General features: G+C 33.7%; 1 protein-coding gene across 1 annotated transcript; it reads left to right on the forward strand.

The window, feature by feature from the left end:
• The first annotated feature begins 1,741 nt into the window (after positions 1-1,741).
• LOC126978295 (LIM homeobox transcription factor 1-beta) lies at positions 1,742-26,348 on the forward strand. Its single transcript, XM_050827044.1, has 4 exons — positions 1,742-1,861; positions 22,053-22,254; positions 22,543-23,159; positions 24,184-26,348. Exons 1-4 carry the CDS (start codon positions 1,771-1,773, stop codon positions 24,420-24,422), a joined length of 1,149 nt encoding a protein of 382 aa, XP_050683001.1. The 5' UTR covers positions 1,742-1,770; the 3' UTR covers positions 24,423-26,348.
• Positions 26,349-27,245: the final 897 nt, after the last annotated feature.

The following is a 27,245-nucleotide window of genomic DNA, read 5'->3' on the forward strand; positions in this document are numbered from 1 at the left end:
ATAGGGTTGTAGAAACAAGTTTTCTGAGACCTAAATATATAAGGCTTAATTGAATTATAAGTAATTTTGTATATATTTTATGAAGAAATATAGAAATTTGATTTTTTTTTTTCGATCGTACTCTCAACTTCGATCTTATTACTTAGTACCTACTTCTTACTTTAAATGATCGTCTTGACTCTGTTGTTGCATTGCTTCAATAGTACATTTTTGTGACAATTCCACCTTCGCACGACATGCCACAGGTTAGGATATCATCTTCACCATCTGGATGTGTGGCGGTCCTCCACAATGCGGTTTACAAGGAGCTTTCTTCCACGTACTACAAAGCTGTGGAATGAACTTCCTTGTGCGGTGTTCCGGGACGATATGACATAGGTACCTTCAAAAAAAGCGCGTACACCTTCCTTAAAGGCCGGCAACGCTCCTGTGATTCCTCTGGTGTTGCAAGAGAGTGTGGGCGGCGGTGATCACATAAGAACAGGTGACCCGTACGCTCGTTTGTCCTCCTATTCCATTAAAAAAAACCCTTCCATATTTTTAGCTACTTGATGTTCACGCATCGTTGTAGATTTTTAATGCCAGAACAAAGGAGTCCACCCAATATTTTTACACTTTATAAGACCAGCGAAACAGAAAATCACTCGACAAATTTTTAACGTTGCATGTAGGCAGTGGTATGGCACGGGACGTTGTTGGTTTTTGACGGAACGGTCTAGCGACCGTCATACCATACTTCTCAATGCAAATAATAATGCAAATAATCTTTTGCCTGAAATGATCCTAGCACTGCTTGGGATAATACGTTGTAGTGGGCATGCACCTTAATTGGGATCAGAGGCGTGCATTGGTTTTCTAGCAAGGTAGGCATTGTGGATCCAACTAGTCGTAGTTGAGCTTTAGAATAAGCAAAGATTGCTTACCGTAAGTGTTTAGTACCTATTTAGCGTAAGGAAAAATTTTATAAGTTTAATAGAAGTTTGGTAATAAAATAACGGAAGCAAATTAAACTAAATTAACTTTAACACTAGTTATATATATATTTAGTTTCATAACGACGTAGGCACTGCTTATTTGCCTACATTTTATGCACGCCCCTGATTAGAATAACTCTGAGATATCTGAAAATTTATTGAATTAAGCGTTATTTTGTGAAAATCAATAATTTTTATTCAAATGTGCGAGTCAACATCTCCCGAGGATGCCTCGAGTAGAGACGAAACACATGTCGATTTGATTAATAGACAAATATTAGCGGAATTTACACTCAATAAAAACTTACAACATTTGAATCTGAGATACCTATCTGATTTCGTACCCGCAATATATTTTTTAAGCGTTAGTCATAATTAATGGATCATAGACGCAATTGATTTGATCTCTATTATTTTATAAATGAAAAGCAACTGACTCTTCAGCAGACATTTTATTGTTATAATTATTTGAATGAGGCAATTATTTCAATCACATTCTTTCAATGTTAACTTAGTTAGTTCTAACGTTTTATCAAGTTTTTCACCAGTTTTTCATCTGCAGTCTTTACTGTCGAAATTTCTCCCGAAAAAATACATTTCACCGACGCTTTGCGATGAAGTGTAATAGCTTTCTGTATAATAGGTAGGTTGGGTTAAATTATGGGCGGAGTTTGGACAAGCAAATCTCATTGGCCAGATGAGGCAGGGAGAGTTTCGATTCAACCGTTGGGGTCGTTTCTTATCGGCATTACAAGTTCGGTCGGCGTTGAGCCCTGTTGTGAGTGCTGTTGTTTTTATGAAAAAAATGTTAGAATTCTATACGAATATTAATTCGGGATTGATGCAGGAAGCGATGCAGCCACCGCTCTCGTGTTCCGGAAGAGCAGGTTAGTACATAGTGTCAAGAATTTTTTTAAATATTGTGCTTTGCGAACACATTTTCGATATATTTGTAATTATTTGATCAACTTTTAACATCAAAATAATATATTAATAGATAACTGTTCAAATATTGAAGGTGCAATAATAAAAATTAATTTTATATGGGTACCTATTCTGCATATCAATCGAATTTTAACAGTAATTACTAATATAATCCCATTAAAGAATTTTCCATTATATTTCCACCAACAACTTTAATAATTACGTACCTATTATTATTTTCCCGGGAAACTAAACATACAAAGTTTGAGATAAAGCTTAAATTTTCTTTTAATTATTATTTCAATATTTGGCAATAAGTAATTTATACAGAGCCAAATTAATATTTTTGGTAAAAAAGTAGTTGTAGTAATGGTGTAGTTATCTATAAATAGCACCTCCACGTTGCTTGATAATGTAACACTAGAAATAAGGGATTGCTTGTAACTAATTCTAGTAGGCTTCATAAGATACATAATAGCTTTAAGGGTAAATGTATACAATTCTATAATAAAGTCCCAGCTACTGTTCAGGCATTATCTATAAATAAATTTAAATGTTTTATAAAAAAATGGCTCTGTCGTAAATCCTATTACTCCACGGCTGAATATCTAAATGATCGGACAGCCTGGTACTAGATTGTGATTATTTTATAGCGATAGAAATGACTGTACAATATTGTATATTTCTATTGAAAAGAGCGCAAAAAAAGAATGCTGGGAGAGCTTCTTGCGCCGCTTCTTCTCTCTCAGAGCGCCATTTGTTTCCGAAGCGGCAGTAGTATCTAGTAGTTATTTGAAATGACATCAAAAAGTATTCTAAAGGAATCAATTTTGTGAAAATAAATGCTTTTTATGCCTTTATGCCTTTTGGGATAGTTATAAATTAGAATATCTGTCCTTATAACAAGGCAACTTTGTTGTTCCTAATTCCTTTGTCATTTTATATAGTCATAGGCTTTAGGTCGCATCTATAGCTACGCAGTTAAGTATTCTACCTACAATTTACCTAATTAGTCTTTAACATTAGAAGGGGATGGTTTTCTCGGGAAATTATCAAAGATGTTGGGATGAATCAGGTTTACATGTTTTTTTCTATTGCGGTCTATGTTAGGAAGACTAAGACTAACGTTTCTAGTATTTTTAGGAGCTTAATTCCATTCACGCTAGCACCTTCAAAGTGCAAGGTCTTGTGATTTTGTATGACTGAAGGTTCTATGGTCATCTAGATTTTAATACTATATTGGCCTCGAAGAAACAAGTTGTCTTTAATAGAGGCTGGCAATATTTCACACTGACGCGACTCAAAATATCTGTCTAAAAAATGCAAGCCTAACTACTTGTATTGCCCTCATCTGCATATGGTGTATCCTAGTATCAACTCGAACCAATAGACCGCGTGTCACTAACTGACCAAGCCATTCGATAGTACCTATTCTTTGATCGGCGTGATTCCTGCACTACAAGGTAGAAACATAGCTAAAGATGCTCTTCCTTCATTGCGTCTTCTGCTGTAGATACGAAGGATGTTTCGAAGAGATACTTTTACTTATTCCTACTGGAAAATTCCGGCATCACATCACACACACGCAACTTTGATGATGAACTGAAATTCGCTTGAAAAATGGACGCCAAATATACACGAAAAGGCTCTGGTAATTAGGGAAGTGTTCTCAAATGGATGAGACATGACATAGTGAGACTTTTTGTCACTAAATGCTTTGGAACCTGTGTCTTTTTAGAGTCGGACCGTACCTTGTCAAGCCCGCTCCAATCCGCGATTTTGTATAGTAGTTTTAACTTCAGAAACAAATTTGTTTCCGCTATCTTCTATGCTATCCCGGGAGATGTTAGGCCAGTGTAAGAAGCAAACTCATTGCTATCGTCTAACTAACAAGTAATGCTCATTTGCAGCATATCACTGATATGCTGAAGAAACAGTGTAGGGCATAGAGCGCAACCTTGCGGGACGCCAGCGTTACTAAGTTTTGAGTCGGAGCATGTGTGTAATATTGAAAAAAACTATATTAGGTTTTTATTGGGGTGGGCACGCGTTACAGTGCAATTTTCAAGTCACTTTTTTTCACTTACAGTTTTATTATAGTATATTATTAACAATTAATGCCGCTGATTTGCAGCATATCACTGATATGCTGAAGAAACAGTGTTGGGGATAGAACGCAACCTTGCGGGACGCCAGCGTTACTAAGTTTTGAGTCGGAGCATGTGTATATTAAGAATATAATATGAGGCTTTTATTGGGGTGGGCACATGGTACAGTGCAATTTTCAAGTCACTCGCTTTCACTTACAATTTAATTATAATATATTGAGGAAGGAAGTACTATGCAGAGTTCATAAAGGCATCTGCAAATTCCCTATTACTCCGGTGTTGCAATAGATCACATATCGGTACGGTCGTTTGTATCTTATCATGTTCTCTAAAATACATTCCTGTCATAAGGTAAATTTCGCATAGTTTTATATATAGAACTACACCAACTTGGGTATGCCTACTAATTGGTTAAATCGAGTTAGTAAGTCTTTTGTTCGGCGATGTTATATGCTTTAACAAAATGATTCAAATTAATGTACAAAACAAATGTGTAATGCAATCGAACAACGTTACTTCAAATTATATGACTCACAATGAAACCATAGATTGGAAATGGAGCGACCGTCCCTACATACGCTATAAAATTGGAACAAAAAAAGAAAGACGCCGAGTTTCTTGCAGAACACCCGTTCTTCTCAAGTCAGATATACTTTTTGACTATGGTAGGTTTTTTAAATTTAATAAGTGATTTTAAATAAAAATATTCAAAATTTGAATTTGAACACATCAAACTGTTGCACTGTCAGTTATTCTATAAGAAAAAAACCAAATTGATACATAGCCGATCGAATGGACCGAAATAAAACAAAATTGTGAATTGTTAAATTTGCGAATACACAACCCAATTTCAACAGAGTGAAACCAATATTGACGCACTTGGGAAACATGCATTTTGACGTCATAAAAACAGATGCGCTTTTTTTTTCAATTTGCATCAGGTGTTAAAATGTTTGGTAAATCACGATTAAAGTGGAGTTTTTTTAACAGTTGTTGCAATGCGCAATATAACTTTATTATGCTAGTGATTATAATATAACTTAGTAGTGTAATAATATAATTTGTTATACTTCACACAATATATTGTCTAGTCGCAAATTATGCAAATTAAAGATAGCCTTGTACTTGGTGCTAGATTTTTTTTAATGAAAATAAAGGACGAGACGAGCAGGACGTTAAGCTGATGGTAATTTAAACGCCCTACCCATTACAATGCCGCTCAGGTTTCTTGAAAAACCTAAAAAATCTGAGTGGAACTACAATTGCGCTCGTCACCTTTAGATAAGATGTTCAATCTCATTTGCTCAGTAATTTCACTAGCTCCGGCGCCCTTCAGATCAAAACACAGTAAAGTTTACACATTACTGCTTCACGGCAGAAATAGGCGCCGTTGTGGTACCCATAATCTAGCCGGCTTCCTGTGCAAATGAGCCTCCCACTGGTAAAAATAAATATAATAAAATAAATTATAATAAAATAAATCTACTTAAACTTACATAAATACATGCAATCCGCAATGAATCTTAAGTTTTAAGTTAGGTACATGTTTAAGTTTGATGTGCTTAACATCACTACAACTTAACAACTTCTCTGCCGCGTCTGTCTGTCTGTTCGCGATAAACCCAAAAATTACTGCACAAATTTCTATTCTGTTATTACCAATGGTTAGCGTAGTCCTTGAGGCAGGTTTTGTAAATTATTATATGATTTATTAAGTTTTTATATACATTAAGGATATTTGTTGGAGGTGGCGGAGAAAATAGCCATCTAGGAGCTTTAAACTAAAACGCTATCAAATCTTTCAGATATAACAAAATAATGTATGGTGAAATTATGATTTAGTTATAACGCGGTAATATAAATAAATGCTGCTGACACAAATACGATATTAATTCTTATCATTTTATTAATACATCTTATACAGAAAATTCTCGTGTCATGGTGTTAAACATTGAAATCCTCCGAAACGGCTTGACCGATTCTCATGAAATTTTGAGTGCATATTGGGTAGGTTTGAGAATTGGACAACATCTATTTTTCATCCCCCTAAATGTTAAGGGTGGTCCACATGATTTTTTTTTTAAATTTGTTTGGTTATGAGTCAACATTTAAAAATACATACAACTACAAATTTTCACCTATCTACGATCAACAGTTACTTTTGTATCGCGATTAAATATCGGCAATACAACGTTTGCTGGGTCAGCTAGTAATATTATAAAATCATCCGGAATTTCTGTTTCATTTTTAAATCATCAACCTTGATAACCTACACATTTCCGATGGCTTTAGACTACATTATTCTCGAATACTTACATATTTTTTTTTATTGACAGAACAGCGTCTGTCGGGTAAAATTTGACCTGAATAATTAAATTATTTTTCACTTATAAGGGTCTTTACAGCCAATTTAGCTTTGCATTAATTAGTTTTCAATAACCTATATACCCAAGGGTAGATAGGTTATTGAAAACGGCCTTTAGACCCCTATAAAATAATATGTATAAAAAAACCTATTGAATCGATCGGAATAATACTTATACCATAAGGTGCAGTGTTTTGGAGAAGGTTTTAGTAAATGATATGTTGGTGATATAATACTGGTGATATTATTATTATTATATAATTGCTGTTCGTTATTCTCGCTAAAACTCGAGAACGGCTGGATCGATTTAGCAAATTTAGGTCTTGAATTATTTGTGGAAGACCAGAGAAGGTTTAAAAGGTGAATAAATAGGAAAATGCTGCTAAATTCAATAAAAACAACAAATTTGTTTTTCCTTTGATGTGTCCATACATAATTTCTATGAGAGAATTTATTGACGCACGGTTTGACAGTTCTGCTGTGAAACAATTTCATTACGACAGCAGGGTGCATATTTTACGAAGTAATTTTTGATGTTATGAAATATTATTGACAAATTCATATAAAAACATTATTTTATTTATTATATACAGAACAACGTCTGTCGGGTCAGCTAGTTACATATAATAATAATTCATACAATGAGCGGGCGCGGGGTATTCATTTATATATGGCAAAACAACGTTTGCCGGGTCAGCACTTGAATAGAATATTAAGGCCAAAGTAGTGCATAATTGAAACCATTTCTTAAAGTTTGTATAAAGTTTTTATTTTAAAACAATATTTATATGTCAAAAAAATACGAGAAGAATATCAATTTTTCCTTTACATTTCTTCAATAGACATTGCGAAAATGAAATCACCAAAGTACCCCTAACTCTTATAACATATGAAACAGTGATGTTTATACAGGTCAGTGATCTAGATGTATTAATGGTCTAAGCATATATTGATGAAAATATTACTTATCAATTAATGCTACTTTATACGTTATCTGATCGATATGTATATCAACTTATCGTCGCCCTGCTATTAGGTCCGTCACGACATATACCCAACGCTAAAGAAACTGTAAGCCGTACTGACGCAACAGGACGAGCGCGAGGGGGTGAAAGGGAGACGGGAGAAGGCATTACGTTCCAACGAGGTCCAGAGATAATGCAGACGTGTGGTAAAGACCGACACTCAAAATCACATGTCATATTTAATAAAAGAAAAGAGGGTTTATTGCTTGATTTATTTGTCGAAGTGTTTAAAATGGTGCACGATCTTCTTATTTTCAAAAACGGATATTAAAGATATAAATATTGATTAAGGATCAAGACTTTATTTGATATTTAATGTTTATTTAATATATTGGAATTAATTTTTGAATTGTATGAATATGATGTCCATTCATTTCATAGATCCTCACACTACTCGCTATAACTTCAACTAACATTACTCTTTGGGTGAGTGGTTCATAGTGCAGTTCAAGGAAACTACTATCATACCATACCACTTCTGGAGATTTTCCTTATTAATGATTGGAAACTTGAAAGTACTTGTTGTATAAAAGTAAGTGTACCATCAATTAATAACCATAAGGAAGTGAAAGGAAAGGCAGTATATTTAAAAGAATCAATACTTTGTTCACCATGTAATGACAACGTACTGAACCTAAAATTAAAATCATATCATTTTTCATATTGACTCAAAATTTAAATTTTTTGACACATAGCGAAACAAGTGCGCATGTTCATTTATAATTTGAATTAACGATTTATCAAAGTATTGAAAATGATAAATATATAGAATATTCGTCAAGATAATAAAATCTATACCAAAAATATCAGTGAATAAATAGAGGCTTTTGTTTTACTCTAACAAAGGCCTGGATTGTTGATAAACAATAGTGATGTGTTGGGAAGGTTCGGATTTAAAACAAACAAAATCGAATTATTTGCGTTTTCCAGAAATTTCGTAAATACGAAAAAACCCTTTTATTCCGTGAAATTTTTCTATGTGTGGAATTTCACAAAGGCTTTGGATTAAATGATATTTACGCAATCCGTGTGATGAAATTCGTTTTTCAATTTTTCATTGTTCAATATCTGGAAAATAAATAAATGATGTTGTATTAACTTTCAGTATAAATAAAAAGATACCATTCGTTTATGCTTCGGCGACATTGAGTGTATATCTCGATTAATACCTTAAATTGTCATAAAACACAAAATTAATAAATTGTTACAATAAAATATGGAAAAATACACACATCACTCTCGTAAAGGAGTGATTTTGAGAAAAAGCAGTGGTTCTTTTCTTTCAAAAAAAAAATCTGCTGTCCAAATTCGACGCTGTAAATGCAACCATATGGCCTTGTTTCAATATATATAATTTAATTCTTAATATTATTATATCTATAGAAAAATATTGTAGTTCGATAGCTTGACCTGGGTAGAATTTAATTAACTAAATGTAGGAAACTATTGACTAAAGACTTTCTTAGTGATAGTACTGATTGGGAATAGAGCGACCGCCCACAGGCTACTAAATAATAAACTTTATTTTACGTTTTTACATTATAATCATATTTTTATAAAAAAAAACCCGCTGAGTTTGTTGCGCCTGTTCTTCTCAGGTCTAAGGCATAAATTTGGAATGTGTGGTAGTTTGTGACTTTCAATAAGTGATTATATATCCCATTTTAAATAGAAATATTTGAATTTGAAGTCAATTAGCATTAACTTTTTTTTTTATGGAATAGGAGGACAAACGAGCGTACGGGTCACCTGGTGTTAAGTGATCACCGCCGCCCACACTCTCCTGCAACACCAGAGGAATCACAAGAGCGTTGCCGGCCTTTAAGGAAGGTGTACGCGCTTTTCTTGAAGGTACCCATGTCGTATCGTCCCGGAAACACCGCACAAGGAAGCTCATTCCACAGCTTCGTGGTACGAGGAAGAAAGCTCCTTGAAAACCGCACTGTGGAAGACCGCCACACATCCAGACGGTGGGGATGATATCGTAACTTGTGGCGTGTCGTGCGAAGGTGAAATTCGGCGGCAGGAATCAGGTTGACCAGAGATGACAGCAATACTCCATGTGAGGCCGGACCTGCGCTTTGTAGAGCGCTAGAATGTAGTGTAATGTAATTAAATCTAATATATAAAATTCTCATGTCGCGATGTTTGTAGTTCGAAACGGCTTGACCGATTCTCATGAAATTTTGAGTGCATATTGGGTTGGTGTGAGAATCGGACATCTATTTTTCCTCCCCCTAAATGTTAAGGGTGGTCCAAGAAAATTTTTATTTTTTTATTTTTTTGACATTTTTTTTAATTTGTTTCATTATGAGTCAGCATTAAAAAATACTATATACTAATAAATAGTTACTTTTGTATCGTGATTTTAATATCGGCAATATAACGTTTGCTGGGTCAGCTAGTACCACTATATAATATATTAAGTAGGTATATTTCCCAATATGGGACACCACTTGCAAAATCTAAATTTTTATACATCAGGTTGCATTAATTATTCTATGGATCTCTAAGTTTTTATTTTAATATAGAACAGTTCCTTGGATTTAAGTTATCACGCTGATGCCTAATTATACAATATGTAACATAAAAGTACCATAATTTACTTATAACATGTGGTATCTGCCTGTATAATTACCGTATAAATACTTAGAAACGAATAATAAAAGAATAACTGGTAACTACCGACAGACATAATAAAGAAATATAAAAGAAAAGTTTTCTGTTATAGATATCTACTGTGCAATTCGAATGGGTACCTACTATGTTAGGAGTATAAGTTATTTTTATATTGTCATTAAAATTGAAACTATGATTTTATTTATGTGGACTGTATTTTTCCAAAATTTACTTGTAGATGATGAAATGCAGACTTTTATGATCATCATAACTTAGGTAACTTAATTTAAAAAAATATCTTCTCAATAAAAATTTCATTGTAAAATAATGTGAAAAAGATTGGTAAGATTATAAAAAGTATCACACCAACTCCGTCCAACTATTTATTTTACTTTTGACATAGGCACGCCTATGAAGTTCCATGATTATTTATAAGACAAAAATAAAAAATACTTTATGGACTGCGGTGGATTTACAATAGGGGCAGTTGGGGCAAGTGCCCAGGGCGGCAAATCTTTGAAAGTGAAAAAAATTCTTTTTAGTCTTATCAAGATTGCTCAATATACTTAATTAATTCTGTTAATTAATAATTTTTGGTTAAATTGATAATTCAAGAAATTCAATTTATCAATTATTTGTAAATTCATGTTTATAGAATATATAGGTAACATATAATAAAGTTTCTGCAATAAATTAGTTATTTTAGTTTTCAAAAATAAAATATATAAACAAGAAGTTTAAGTAAAATTCCAGTATTGGGGCGGATTTTTTTCCGGTGCCCAGCGGTGCCATAAAGTTTAAATCCAGCCCTGTTTATGGACGTTGTTTTTTTTATATAATAGTGAAGAGTGCTCTAAGCTCGAATACTAATCGATATCGATATTACCTGTCGATACTTATTGAGCCCACAGATTATTAAACGAAGATTATTCAAGTTGATTCTTTATATTATAGTAAATTATTTTATATTTATTTATTAATAATTATTAATCAAATAATTATGGAGGAAATGGGAGGAGGCTTTTGCCAATAATAGTTAAACATATAAGGTTGTTGAGGAAAAATATTATTTTATTTTGTTATTTTATTCGAATCTAAATATTTTGGTTAAGTAAAACAATTTCAAAATTATATTATTTTTATTATTGTAGTATACTAGTATAGAATATATTACTAGGTATTATATAGAAACAGGTTATATATAGCAACTAAAACAACTAAACTAGTTATTTTGTTATATTTAGCAGTCAGATTTTTCTGTGCATATCTCTTGAATCCTCAATACATTTCAGATATACATAAGTAATTAAGTAAATAATTAGAATGTTTGGCGGATTTTTATTATTTAGATAACTACATTGTTTTATAAAGTCAAAGTTTTAAATTTGCTAGAAACATTTACAACTAAAGTTGTTATAAGTTTAAGACTTGGCACATGTTTTGTCTTGACAGACATGCACACATGTAGTATAACTTTTAGGTTATCAGGTAAATAGACTATGAAAAATCAAGTCCACATTTTTTTTTTCAATAAGGAATGAGACGAGCTGGACGTTGAGTTGATGGTAATTGATACGCCCTGCCCATTACAATGCCGCTCAGGATTCTTGAAAATCCCCAAAAAATCTGTGCGGCACTACAACTGCGCTTGTCACCTTGAGACATTGAGATATTAAGTCTCATTTGCCCAGTAATTTCACTAGCTACGGCGCCCTTCAGCCCGAAACATAGTAATGCTTACACATTACTGCATCACGGCAGAAATAGGCGTCGTTGTGGTACACATAATCTAGCCGACATCCTGTGCAAAGGAGCCTCCCACTGGTAAACACTAATTAACATTTATATACCTAGTAAATGAATAGGTTTACACTTATCTACGGATAATTACTTAGGCACCTATATTTAATCTAAAGATAGTGTGTTGTCATATATAGAAAGAGTCCCTTTCATCAATTCTAATAACACCATACTGGTCTGTGCCCACCTTTCGGCTTCATCACCAAATTTCATTGGTACTAAGAACTTTCATTCCCTTTGAATTTTGTGGGTTAAAGCAAAGATTATATACATAAAAGTACAAGTAGTTAAAGTTGCTTAACTTTCTTGTCACCGTTCTTAAAGTATACTAATACCTTCCAAAGTCAGCTTTACTTCACCAAATAATACTTTATTATAGAAATGCTATGCTGTTGTTGAAAAAAACCAATAAACCTCTTTTGTTTGCCTATAAATTCTGAGAAGTTTCCTCCATTCCTTATAGATCTATCATTACAACTGATAACCTTGAACTCTTGATATAGAACGCTGAATGTAGTACCTACCTACATACTATATTTCATTCGATATGAATACATATAAACAAAATAAATGTTTCGCGACGAACTTGATTGTCTACATTCCAGACCTTTCTATAATTAAGCATAAGTTGGTAGGTACTTATGCAGTCCGCGCCGGCAACGATGTTTTTACAATCATTTGGTATTTCATATAAGTATGGAAAAAGAGAAGGGACCCACTAGTTCGTGTACAGAATAAAAGCCATTCAAATATTAGCGATTAATTTTGAAGTACGCATTACCTACTTCATTATAGAAAGAAAATCAATATCTATGTTTCAATTTGAAGTAAAGCATTTCTTATTGACAAAGATATAGGATCGAGAATTACCCTCAACATATTTATCACGATCAAGAAATGTGCTAAATGCTTTAAGCGAATAGGTACCTACTAACTATTTATAGTTATCCTATCTACACTTCTCGTAGAGTGGCTTTGTATCGACGTTGCGACTCGGATGGAAAACCGTCATTAATTACATACAAATGTTCGAACAGTAAAGCTGAATGGAAATTCTTTTCTAACGCTTTTAATGTTTGTTTTTGTTTGTTAGGCTTTTGAATATTTTGATCGATAAGACACAGGCCAGTTACGTTTTATAAAAATATTATATCACAGATTTTACGTGTCATATTTAGCTAAAATTAAAACAATTTATTTTTATTCTCCTCCAAGGCGATTAATGTGCAATTCCCAACAACGGTACAATTTGTAGGTAGGTACGAGTCAAGGTCGACTGCCTCAATATACCTACTCGAGTAGCAAAACTAACTTTCTTTGTGAACTAATCTATTTAAATAATTTAATATAAAAAATATATCGGTGCTTTATGGACTAGAATGAAGATCTCGAAGTAAACATAAAAACTGGATCAGCAATGTGTTATAGTAATGAAGTAATGTGACGTGAACGGGTGATAACATATAAATTTATGCCCATTTACTACTGAAAATTATGAGCAAGTCGAGTATTTATGTCGTTGGCAGCAATTATACAATTTATTTAAATGAATAAATAAAAAATATATGTCATTGGGCTACTCAGATCTTAACGTCTTATCTCAAGGTGTATCAGCGCAATCGTGGTACCGCTCAGAGTTTAGTATTTTCAATAAGTTAGGTGAACGCCAGACTTGTCTCCTCTGATAATTAAAAAACGTAATAGGCGAATTCGTAGATTACAACAAAGCATTTGATACGTGGACCACAATGATATATGGTGGGCACTTGAACAACAAGGTGTACATCAGAAATTCATTCACGTCCTGAAAAAAGTATATACCGAGAGTAAAGCTATTATAAGACTGGACCAATTCAGTTCAGAGTTTGCCATAGAAAGAGGCGTCCGTAAAGGAGATCCAATCTCGCCAAAATGATTTTCATCAGTATTGGAAATGATATTTCGTAAGATAAATTGGGAGGAATATGGAGAGTACCTAAATCATCTACGCTTCGCTGACGACTTGATACTTTCCTCTGAAAATTGTAAAAACTTAGAGGTTATGCTTCAGCAGTTAGCAGAAGAAAGCATGAGAGTTGGACTCTCTATGAACACTGAAAAAACGAAAATAATGACCAATTCTGATAAAATTATAATAACAGAATGAACCCACAGAATATGTAGAAGAGGATATTTATTTCAGACAAGTGATAGCTACTGAGTCAAGAGAAAAAGAAATCAACAGAAGGGTTACAAACACTTGGAAGAAGTATTGGTCATTAAAAGAAGTGATGAAGAATATGGAAGTCTCTATAAAAGACAAGAGAAAAGTATTCAACTCTTGCATACTGCCTTGCCTTACGTATGGTTGTCAGACCTGGGCCCTTACCCAAAAACAACTAGATAAGTTAAAAGTTTGCCAAAATTCTATAGAACGAAGTGTAGTCGGGATAAAGCGCCAAGACAAAGTGCGATTGGATCATATTAAAGGAAAAACTAAGTTCAAAAGCATACAGAAAACAATACGCACTTTGAAATGGAGATGGGTAGGTCACTTTATGAGGGATGAAACACCAAAATGGACTAGAGCAATAACTGAATGGTACCCCAGAGGAGATAAGAGGAATAGAGGAAGACAGTTCGTACGATGGGAGAATGAACTGAAACAGATAGGAGGACCACTATGGGCTAGAACAACAAGGAACCGGAAAGAATGGAAGACCTTGGAGGAGGCCTTTGTCGAAGGACAAAAAGTTAACAGAAAGAGGACACAGACTGTTTAAAAGTTACTGCAAATAATTAAGTTAATAATATAGTTATGTAAGATAAGTTAATTAATTAAAATGTTTTATAGTATGTGTATTAGCTAGTAAGTAAATTTATGTTTTATTAACTGTAATAAAGGCATAAAAGGCATAAAAGGCATTTATTTTCTCATAATTGATTCCTTTAGAATTCTTTTTGATGTCATTTCTTATACTACTAGATACTACTACCGCTTCGGAAACAAATGGCGCTCTGAGAGAGAAGAAGCGGCGCAAGAAACTCTCCCAGCATTCTTTTTTTTTGCGCTCTTTTCAATAAAAATATACAATATTGTACAGTTGCTATAAAATAATCACAATCTAGTCCCAGGCTGTCCGATCATTTAGATATTCAGCAGTGGAGTAATAGGATTTATTTATTATTTATTAGTTACTATTATTTACGATTTATTTATTATTATTATTTACGAAAGAGCCATTTTTTTATAAAACATTTAAATTTATTTATAGACAATGCCTGAACAGTGGCTGGGACTTTATTGTAGAAGTGTATACATTTACCCTTAAAGCTATTATGTATCTTATGAAGCCTACTAGAATTAGTTACAAGCAATCCCTTATTTCTAGTGTTATAATAATGAAAATCACTATTAAGAGCAAAAAGGTGACGATTTTTGTGAACATATATTAAATTTTCATAAATGTACTGACAATAAACAGTCATAATATTTATTTCTTTAAATTTTTCTTTGAGAGACTGTCTATAACCAAGCTGATATATAGCACGAACAGCTCTCTTTTGCAGAGCAAACACTATATCAATGTCAGCAGCATGACCCCATAGTAATATACCGTACGTCATGATGCTGTGAAAATAACTAAAGTACACTAATCTAGCGGTCGCAACATTCGTGTACTCTCTAATCTTTCTAACTGCATATGCCGCAGAGCTGAGTCTATCTGCTAGATGGGTAATATGTGGACCCCACTGAAGCTTTTTATCTAACGTGATACCCAGGAAGACCGTAGTGTCCACAAGTTCCAATCTCTGGTCATTTATAAGTACGTTGGTTTGTACCTCCGCTGTGTTTGGTGTAATGAACCGTAAACACTTTGTTTTTTTACTGTTTAAGTGCAGATTATTCGTCTCAAACCAACGCACTATCTTTGAGAGTGCATTGCTTACCTCGTCATCAATATCCGCACGTCGCTTCACTTTAAAAATAAGTGAAGTATCATCAGCAAACAATACAATCTCATGGCTATCATCCACCACAAACGGTAGATCGTTAATATATATAAGAAACAAGAAAGGACCGAGAATAGAACCCTGTGGAACACCTATTCGCACAGGTTTACCCGAAGACCGTTTGCCATTTACATCGACTATCTGAACTCTTTCGCTTAAATATGATTTTAACAGATTTAGGGCTCTATTTTTCACTCCATAATGCTTTAGTTTTAGGAGTAAAGTTTCATGGTGGACGCAGTCAAATGCTTTTGACAAATCACAAAAAATGCCCAATGCATCCTGTGACTCTTCCCAGGCGTCAAAGATGTGCTCAATGAGTCTAGTACCCGCATTAATTGTTGATAAACCCCTAGTGAAACCAAACTGATTTTTGTTCATTAATTTACAAAAATGCATTTGTAGCTGTTGAAGCAAAAGTTTTTCAAAAATTTTACTAAAAACAGGCAGCACTGAAATAGGTCTGAAATTAGCAGGGTCAAAAGAACTGCCCGATTTAAACAAAGGTATAACTTTGCTGTATTTCATGAGGTCAGGGAACACACCCTCATCAATGCATTCATTAAATATTATTGCTAATTCAGGTGCTATAATGTCAAGTATGTATTTAACAATATTAGTCGAATGGCCCCATAGGTCTTTTGTATTTTTTAGGTTAATTAATTTGAAGATTTTTATTATATCGCTACCTGTAACATACTTAAATTTCTAGTCAGTAGAAGATACTGGTACGTGTAATTTAAGCATATCATATGCTGCTTTTGGCGAAGCGTTAAGGTATTTGGTCGTGACAATCGGGATTTCGGAGAAGTATTTATCAAATTCATTTGCAATTTCTATTTCCGAATTTATAACGCGATTATTAATATTTAAACAGATAGAGGTGTTACGGCAATTCGATCTACCAGTTTCATTGTTAATTACACTCCAAGTCGCTTTTACTTTATTATTACTGTTTTTAATTTTATCTGCAATGAAACGTGTTTTCGCTTCATGACAAACTATTTTAAAAAGCTTGGAGTATTTTTTTACATATATTTTAAATTCTTCACTATTATTGTAATGTTTCTCATAATAAAGGTCATATAAGCGTTTACGACTTTTGTGGATACCCATTGTTGCCCAATCATTAAAACTATGTTTGTTGTTTAATGTCACCGTTACTGGAGTAAAAATCCTGTCAAATTCCTCACAGAAGGAATTGAAGACTAAGTTATAGTGAAAATTAGCAGTTTCACCACAGTGTGAAAATGGTATCGTATTTACCAAATTATTTCTAAACCTCTCAAGACGGCTACCCGTAACTGGTATAATCGTCACCTTTTTTGGTCTGACATTGTCCAATCTTGTATTTACTTTTATAAGTTGCCCACTATGGTCGGACTGAAGATTATTAATTATGAGTTTACTAGTAATAGTAACATCTGTAAAAATATTATCTAAACAGGTTGCTGTTGTAGAAGTGATTCTAGTAGGTTCCCAAAATACATTGAACAAATTAAAACTTTGAAATAAATTTTTAAGGCTAGTACAATTGGCCGAAGGTTCAAGCAAGTTTATATTAAAATCTCCACACACTATAATTGACTTGCTAGTTTTGCTAAATTTTGATAGTACCTCCTCCATTCTATGTTGGAATTGTTCATATGATGCAGTGGGGGGGCGGTATACACTTACAATAATAAATTGCTCTAGTTCTATACAAGCTATCTCAATTAGTTGTTCTATAGAGAGATTAACAATATCTCTTCTATTTTTACATTTTAATCTATTATTAATAATAATTAGGGAACCTCCATGTATTGCCCTACTTCTACAAAACGAACTGACTACTTTATGTTCTCTAAAACTAAACTGGAGCTGATGACTCTTACGCCAATGTTCTGTAATACATAATATATCTAAATATAGCGGTGAAGAGCATTAATAAAAATAATAATAAAGGCTTTATTATTATTATTATTAATGCTCTTCACCGCGTTCGTTATCTATATATATATATATATATATAAATGAATTGCTGTTCGTTAGTCTGGCTCGTAAAACTCGAGAACGGCTAATTTTGGTCTTGAATTATTTGTGGAAGTCCAGGGAAGGTATAAAAGGTGAATAAATAGGAAAATGCTGCTAAATTAAATAAAAACAACAATTTTGTTTTTTCTTTGATGTGTCCAAACATAATTTCTATGAGCGAATTTATTGACGCACGGTTTGATAGTTCTGCTGTAAAACAATTTCATTACGACAGCAGGGTGCATATTTTACGAAGTAATTTTTGATGTTATGATATATTATTGACAAATTCATATAAAAAAATTATTTTATTTATTATATACAGTGTTCTGTATACGTCTGTCGGGTCAGTTTTATATAAATAAAACACTGTTAAAGGATTAAAACGCATGTAATTGTAACTGTATTTTTACATTAGATTTTTGCGTAAAAGTTACATTTTTATTTTGGTTAAACTGACATTTCAAGACCTTTCCAGATCTCGCCGTTTTGAGGTTAACTTTCACGCAAAAATCGAATGTAAAAACATAGTTACAAATCCACGCGTTTTAATCATTTAAAAAGTGTATTATTTAAATGCGTAACACTCGCGTTATTCAAAGATGCTAAAATACTCTTCATTTTTTCACATAAATTTTATTTTTAACTTGATTACTTATAAATTTAAAAATACAAATAATCGTAATAAATATATAACAAGAATATTCTGACTATGAAAAAGACGAGATTCAGTTGCCTCTTTGAGCATTTCGTATGAAATTAATAAGCAAATATTATTGAGATCAAAATATAATAATATCTTAGCACGTCGCTCGAAAGTCACCGATACATCGTGTTTACATTGTAATGTAGGTACAAAATGTGAACAAACAAGTAAGCAATTCTACTTGAGTCGCAATTGTCATACAGGCGCCGGTGCTAAAGCTTGCTTCGTTCGCTGCAGCTCTGTGTTTTATATACCTAAAATAATTTTTGCATTCGCCCTACCATACCGCGATTTTGGGTTTTTTACTAAGTCTGATATTAATATCTTGAAGTTTCTTAAATATAACAATAATAATAAACAATAGATTGACAATTTCATATAAAATTTTAACCTACCGACTTACGAACTTTGCGAATTGCTTTAAGTGAAAGTTATATTTTTAGTATTGTGAATAAGAAACCATGGCTGAAGGAAAACCTGATAAAATACAGGAAGAGGTAGGAGATCTGGAAGAATTTTTATTCTCTCTTGATATAAATTCGGATGAAGAATATTCTGACGATGAAGAAGAAGAAGAAGAGATTAAGCTGCCTTTTTGGGTACCAAACTGGAATGCTGATGAACATCGTATTCCTATCAAAATCAATGAGCTGGATCTCTGCTCTCTTACCTGCACCAGAAGTCATTCTCCACCGGTATCGCCAAATAGTCCAATGGTAAACATAAAGCCATTGCATCTATCGAATTCTTCACTGTTCACGATGCCGTCATCACCGCCAACTCCCTTATCATTCACTGTGAAGCTGATATGCCTGGCTACTGCATATAAGTTCATGCGTCTTTCTGGGTGGTACTATAAAAACTTAGACGCCCAGGGTGCATATACTCTTTTGAGGGAGACAAGCGTTGGTGTCTTTTTGATCCGTGATTCAGGAGATAAAAATTTCGTATTTTCCCTCTCAGTGCAGACCACAGAAGGTCCAACGTCGCTACGTCTGCAATTTGATGAGGGATTCTTTAGTTTTGTTTGTGATAGAATCTTGAGACGTTTCATGCCAAGATTTAGCAGTGTGCTAGAGTTTGTGGAGTACTATGTACGATTGGGAGAGCGCGGAACGGAAGATACTGTTTGGATTGATGGACAAGAATGTCAACACTCCCCTGTCTACCTCAAGGCACCTTTGAGACAATCGCCACCAAGCCTGCTGCATGCATCGCGCTTAGCTATCCACAAAGCTTTAGAAAGATCAGTGAACTCTAAACCCTCCATCGCCGCAAAATACAAGCTTCTTCCATTGCCAGAAACACTCATCGAATACCTCGGCGAGTATCCATACTTTGTCTAATAATATAGTTCTAAAGTGTGATTCGTTAGGCAAATAAGTTGATATAGGCATTTTAGTGATTAATAAATGAGTACTTTATTTTTTTATTATTTTTCAAGTTATCATAATTAAGGAAAATAGTATAGGTATGTACCTATCTGTGTCTTTAAGTTGATATCCTTAAATTGAAAGGAGGAAGGCTTCATAATTGATGGAGGATTATTACTATAATGAAAATCAAATTGATTAAGGATTATAATATATTAGACACGATGTGAGTGAAATTTGTTGTGAAGTGACAACCGGTGGCAAATGCATCAAAGATGAACAAGATCTTATAATCGAGGCAAATGGACGATAAAGTGATTCTTCAACAATAATTTGACTAAATTATCTAAAGCTTTCGATTGAATATCTTATGAGTAACGTTTGCTTGAAGGATTAGTATTAAACTTTGCGCCTTTCGTTTGGAAATAGTATGCAGAATGTAGCTGGGATCTTTATATAGTTTGAGAGGTAAGCATTTTTTTCATTATACTTATTTTGGATCAGTTGAAAGTCTTGTACCCTTTACCATCAAAATGGGACAACCAAACAGTTTATTTCTTTTTAAAATGACGATTTACAAACGTTTTAAACTTTCAGCCTTACTTTTGAAGAGGGTATTAAATTATATTAATAGTTTCTTCAAATCGCGACACTATGAGACGACGGTAGTGACACACCGCCAGGTGTTATGTGGTGCCTACCTCATTTGATGTTAGAAACGTTAGTAATTACTTATAATATCATTATAATATACAATTATGTTGGTAAAATACTTAAATAAGTGACGAAATAGGAAGTTTAAAGATGCAATAGTTTATCATAAATGATAATATATTTATTTAAAACAAACTTTCAATTTCATTCAACAATATTAAATAAGTAGGTAATATTTGTTATATATACTATATAAAAATATGTTTACAACAGTTTCACTTGGCGGGTCTAATTATAGCTAGGATCAATCCAGATAACCCCAAAGTGCTGTAAACAAAGACTCGCAAATTGATACATTTGAGAATGCCTACAAATTGAAGACTTTAATATTTAAAACATATCGCCATATTGTTTACGGACAGTAATATAAACTTATCATAATTTTATTGTAGTCAAATTAAATATTTCAGCTATTTAAGACTTACGTTCATGCTTTTTTTTAAATAGCAATAAAAAAAACAAGGCATGGCAATTTAGTAGCTGAAAACTTGTAACTTCAATTGTTTTTTAGCAAACAAGCAGCCTAAAATTGCTTCATAATCTCTGGCGCTTTGTCATAGTATCGTAAAAACTAATATGTAAGTTTTAATGTCATTCTCTGTGAGCAAAAAATATCTATTTTCATATCACTTTGGAACTTACCTACATTATATACGTTAAGAACATTTGTTTTGGGTGTTCGAATTCATTATGTGCATGTATTCGATAAAAAAAAGCAATGAAAACTTTTTCATGCGAATTTGGTAGGATTCCTTTCCAGTTAAGGCACGAATACATAATCGATTATCCGTGAGGGTTGTTTTACGCCGACATTTTGTATCCCGGTTGATTCGTGACCCGGGTGACCGAAGGCTCCACCCAACCGGAGGAGGGAGGGGGGTTGCTATACAACACCCTCTACCCTAAGAAATGACTTGAGACGTTTTATGTTATCGACTTAACTATAGCCTTGTGCGTTTCAACTGCTCTTTGATGAAAATTTTAAGGGAAAACAAAATTTTTCCGTTTTACGGTTATGACTATATGAAGACAGTAAGGACGATACAAAAGAGTTGATCAAATAATTACAAACCTATCAAATAATTTAATGTGTGTGCTCGAATTGCACAAATGAAAATTATAAAATTGTATCATGTAGGTGGTTTTCTGAATTTTTTCGTGTTATGAATTGTAAACATATCCATAAAAGTAACATGTCACCAAAATTTCTACAAGATAAACATTTCATATAATAACAATAACATACTGCATTTGCGATTTATCTAATATAATACGTAGGCATGATTTTATATCTTACTCAACTGGAATTTAGACGATATTTTGTTTCCTATCGCTTTAATGTATGAAAAATTAACTAAATGATTTCAGATTCTAAAATATAGTACAATTGTGAAAGTTGTTAACCCACGTGCTACTAAGCCAGACTTACTTGTTACAGAACTAAACCCTAGCATAAAACGAGAAAAGATCGTTGAAATATGCGAAGGCTGTGGCCAGAAGATCCAGGACCGCTACCTCATGAGGGTTGGGGAACTATCTTGGCACGAGCAATGTCTCAGCTGCTGTGTTTGCGGTTGTCCACTTGCTCACACCTGCTACACTAGAAATTCCAAACTCTACTGCAAGCCAGATTATGACAGGTAATAAAATATTATTATTAATTAATATTATTATAGCGTAGAATGCAACATTGCGACTGATATTACTTTAAGCCATGCCTTGCGTGCGAATTTGCTTTGCGTGATCCTTACAATGCCTAGAATAGCGAACACGTAGCGGAAATCGCAGTATTGGTACGCCCCCACAAGATGGACCGATGATCTGGTCAAGTTCGTCGACACTTCTTTGGGAGAGGCCTTTGTCCAATAGTGGATGTATTGCAGCTGATATGATCTTTACAATAAGTGTCATTATCATCTTTGTTATAGATTATTTGGCATCAAATGCACAAGATGTGGGGACAGACTTCTACCTCAAGAAATGGTTATGCGAGCACAGCAGTACGTTTTTCATATCCAGTGCTTTGTGTGTGTTATGTGCTGCCAGCCTCTCCAGAAAGGCGAACAGTACGTTATCAGGGCGGGTCAAATATTCTGCAGGCAGGATTTTGAAAAAGAAATGTATTTGATGCAGCACGCTGAAGACGATATGATTATAGATGATTCTGATAGACCACGCGATGGGCGACGGGGCCCTAAACGTCCAAGAACAATCCTGACGTCTGCGCAGAGAAGACAATTTAAGGCGTCTTTTGAAGTCAGTCCGAAACCCTGCCGCAAGGTTCGCGAGGCACTGGCAAAAGACACTGGCCTTAGTGTTCGAGTTGTGCAAGTATGGTTCCAGAACCAAAGAGCTAAAATGAAAAAGATACAGCGTAAAGCCAAACAAGAAGGTGATAAGGGTGTGGATAAAGAAAAGGAAAAGGATGAAAAGAGCATAAAACAAGAATCGCCTTCAAGTGATCATGGAAATTATTTAGGTCTCGACGCATCTTATTCAGCTTCCAGCCAGCCCCTGAATCCTAATCTGCCATATTCACCAGATGGTAAGTCTTTTTTTCAGAATAATAATCAACAGGTTTAAATAGAACTACGGATGACATTCATTTTTTTTTTCTGGTACTCGTGTGTGTACCAATTATTTTTTTGTAAACCTGTGTAAATATTCTTTTTATGACAGTAAGGGACGAGACGAGCAGGCGTTCAGCTCATGGTAATTGATACGCCCTGCCCATTACAATGCAGTGCCGCTCAGGATTCTTGAAAAACCCAAAAGTCTGAGCGGCACTACAATTGCGCTCGTCAACTTGAGACATAAGATGTTAAGTCTCATTTGCGCAGTAATGTCACTAGCTACGGCGCCCTTCAGACCGAAACCGTACAAATATATACAAAATACACACAGATATCACACCACACCAGATATCCCTCAGTCCTAATTAAATAAATAAAAAATGGGAACTTAAATTTTTTTAATTTTAAGTATTCTGTAGTATAGAAAGGTTTGATTATTGAAAATCTAGGTAAATAGAAATAAAGACAACATTTGTTTAGGTAAAATAGGCCTTAAATATTTAATAATTTCTAATTTTAATGGTAGTTTTGACATCTTGTAAAATAAACTGAAAAAATATTTCTCGCAATTAGTAATAGCTGGGCCCAAAATTGTTTAGTCGTATTTGTCAACATGTAAATAATAGTTAGTTAAATAGTTTGGCAGATAGTTAGATTTTCATACCAAGCGATTTTTTATCGTTTAATTTAAAATTAACTCCACATACATAAAGACGAGAGAGAGTTTCAGTAGAATACTGTTTCACTTCAAAACTATTACTAAATAATAACAACGAAGTAAGACAAACTTTAATAATAATAATAACTTTTTTTTTAATACCGGAAGACTCAGTGTGGTAGGTCCCTCACAAGATGGACCAATGACCTGGTCAAGATCGCCGGAATACGTTGGATGAGGGCAGCGAAGGACCGATCGTCATGGAAATATTTGGGAGTGGCCTTGGTGTGACGTCTTCCAGCTGATGATGATGATGAAGACGAACTTTTTAATTGCAGATTACCCGGCGCATTCCGGAGACAGCTTCTGCAGTTCGGACATATCTCTTGATGGCAGTAACTTCGATCAACTGGACGAGGGCGCTTCGGACACAATGAGCCTACAAAACCTGGAAGTTGCCCATCACGCTCACAACCATGGAAATCATGAACCTCTTAACTTAGGCACTGGTGCCGTAGTAAATCCAATAGATAAGCTTTACCTAATGCAAAACTCTTACTTTAGTACGGAACATTGATTAAGCCAGAGACGCGTAGCCCGGAGTAAGGCTGGGTTGCGCCTCGGTCAGAACTCTAGAGCCCTTACAGTTAAGTCTACATCAACAGCAACGAGTCACACAACAACAAACACTAACTCTTTTAGTTCGTATTTCGATTTTACAACTTATTCTGTGTCCTAATTATTATTAATAGGTATAGAACCATGAAAGAAGGCGCGCCAATATTCAAATTCAAATCAAATAAATTGCACTCCTATTCCACCTATATGCGTGTGCTATATTGAATTAGTTGATCTGAAAGAAGAGAAGTCACGCCTTTAAAGTTGGTAATATCTTAAAACTATAACATACACTTGGATTGGCTGATAGGTGGTTACTGACAGGTAATACACAACTTGAGGTTACATTTAAATTACAAGTCATACATCTCTTTCCTATATCCCAATATACAAAAACAAAATTGAATGCATTTGAATGTAAAAATGTTTAATAGACGTCTATGTATAGTGTATGTATGTAAATAGTTTGGATTTGTTGTAACAATATATATTAAGTCGATATTGTAATATGTGTCTATATAAGTAGTATTGTAAAAGATATAAATATTTCCAAAGTGAATCCAAAGGCTATATAACGTTTTGTTTTAACATTTTACGAAACTATGTTTCGATCTTATTACTTAAAACGAAGAACTATTCATAAGAATGTAGCAATCAATTTATGTGCAAATTATTAAATACTGACTAGTCATTCGTAACTTTTATGGCCACGCTGGCCTAAGATAGAAAACGGCCACATTCTTTTTTAATACATAATTTAAGAGTAAAATTGATAATATATATATTTAATTGTAAATAAAATATTGTACACTAAGCATTGCGATGCGACACTTTTGTGATCATATATAAAATAATCGTTGTTGTTAAAAAAGTTTTCAAAACTGACATACTTCAAAACATTGCCAAATTTAAATAATACCTTTTTTAGTTTTAATTTTTTAGGTTTTTGGGGTATCTTTCCGTCATTATGTGTTTTAAAACACTACTACTATCGCATTATTAAAAACCTTAGGTTTTTGGATAACCTTATCTATATGGATTATCCAATAAAACAAATTATCAAAGCAATATGTTGATAGTTCAATAAGTAAATGTTTTGTTCATTTAGAATATTAATAATTAGCAACAGATAGTTTTGCACGAGTCACTTAGTATATTTTTACAATTATCAAGTGAAATTGAAACATTAGAAAGAAGATCTGTTTACGAAACTCAAATATCAATTATGCAATATAAAAAAGTGAATACAATAAGCCTCTTGACCATGCCATCTCCGTCACACACTCTGAACTTCGTCAAGAATATACTTACACATAAATACCTCACAGTGAAATCCGAACCATGCACATGAACATAATATTATCAGATTTCTACTCACACAGAACTCGCCATGCAATCTTGTTGAATCCATTGCATTCACCAATATTCTAATCCTTTAAGTAAAGATTGTTAAGTAATCCAATCAATAAATTTAGCCACGCCTTACATCTTTCTCCACATTGTTAGTTATTTGTAAGATAGGTCATATCATATATTATTTGATAAGTAATACTTGTTTTAGTACCCAAATTAATATACCTACGGTTTGGGTACACTATACTTACTAATACCATCATCGCTATAGGGCATGATGTATATCTCAGTTTATATCTTTAGTTTTTTTTTCGGTGGTAGTTTATTAATATTAAAAATCCCTAAAGCGTCTGAATACGGCGTCCAATGACTTCTTCCTGAGGACGTCTATCTAGTATCAGCAGAACGTCTAAATATTTGAAATTGGAAGTGTGAAATAGATGTATAGAAGTATAGTTTAGTAAATAAGTACCTATGTTTATTTCACTAGTACTTTCGAATGTTTAAAAGTAATAAATAAGGGATAAAACAATTATTGTTGTTTGGAATTATTTCATATTTTACCTGTAAATAGTACCTAACTAATATTATCTTATTATGTGCTCTGTATGCGAGCCAACAAGAGTAAAGCCAATTTATGACAGTTATCGTCAAATTTGACCATCCTAAGACCCAAGATGTATGAGAGTTGATCCAACATATTGCAAGTTACCAAAACTTCAAAAGGCAAATTTTATGGGAAACTTGAACCTGAAATCCCTCAAGATCCTTGATTCTACATATTTAGGATTACCAATTAAATTAATATCAACTATTTGCCGCTTACGTATTAACAATTAATCCCAATAGCATTATCATTGTGGCCTAGATGAGGGAAATGTGTATCATTAGTTTTTCAATAACTATCCTTTAATGCAATCTTCTTTGCTCAATTAAATAGCTCCGGAAGTTCCCCGCCAATTTCCTCACCCTAGTTTTCACTCGTTTTGCAAATATTATTGGGCTGTCAGGTCGTATATGCGCTAGTATATTCTAAATCCAGCGATCCCAGGAAGTGTCAAGAAGTGGGACGCACCGTCGGGGATTAAACTATCTATAATAAGTGTACGCAGTTGTTGTCTAAAGCTATCCATCTTTCTATTTCACTATTTTATCGCACCACAATGCTACTGAATGCCCCTAAATGTGCGATTACATCCTGTTGATAGACTTTTAGGCAGCGGAACGATAGAAACTATAATTCAAAATCATAATTATCTGGCCATAAATACTGTTACAATTATAAATAAACAAAATATTACATTTGAATTTGGAATCTGTTTTTGTTTGACGTCAGAAAGTCGAACAGGCCGGATGGCATTTCTCCATTCGTGCTTAGAACGTGTGCCCCTGAGTTGACGCCGGTGCTAAGGCATTTATTCCGGTCGGT

This window comes from Leptidea sinapis, chromosome Z (assembly GCF_905404315.1).
Source record: "Leptidea sinapis chromosome Z, ilLepSina1.1, whole genome shotgun sequence".
NCBI classification, from domain to species: domain Eukaryota; kingdom Metazoa; phylum Arthropoda; class Insecta; order Lepidoptera; family Pieridae; genus Leptidea; species Leptidea sinapis.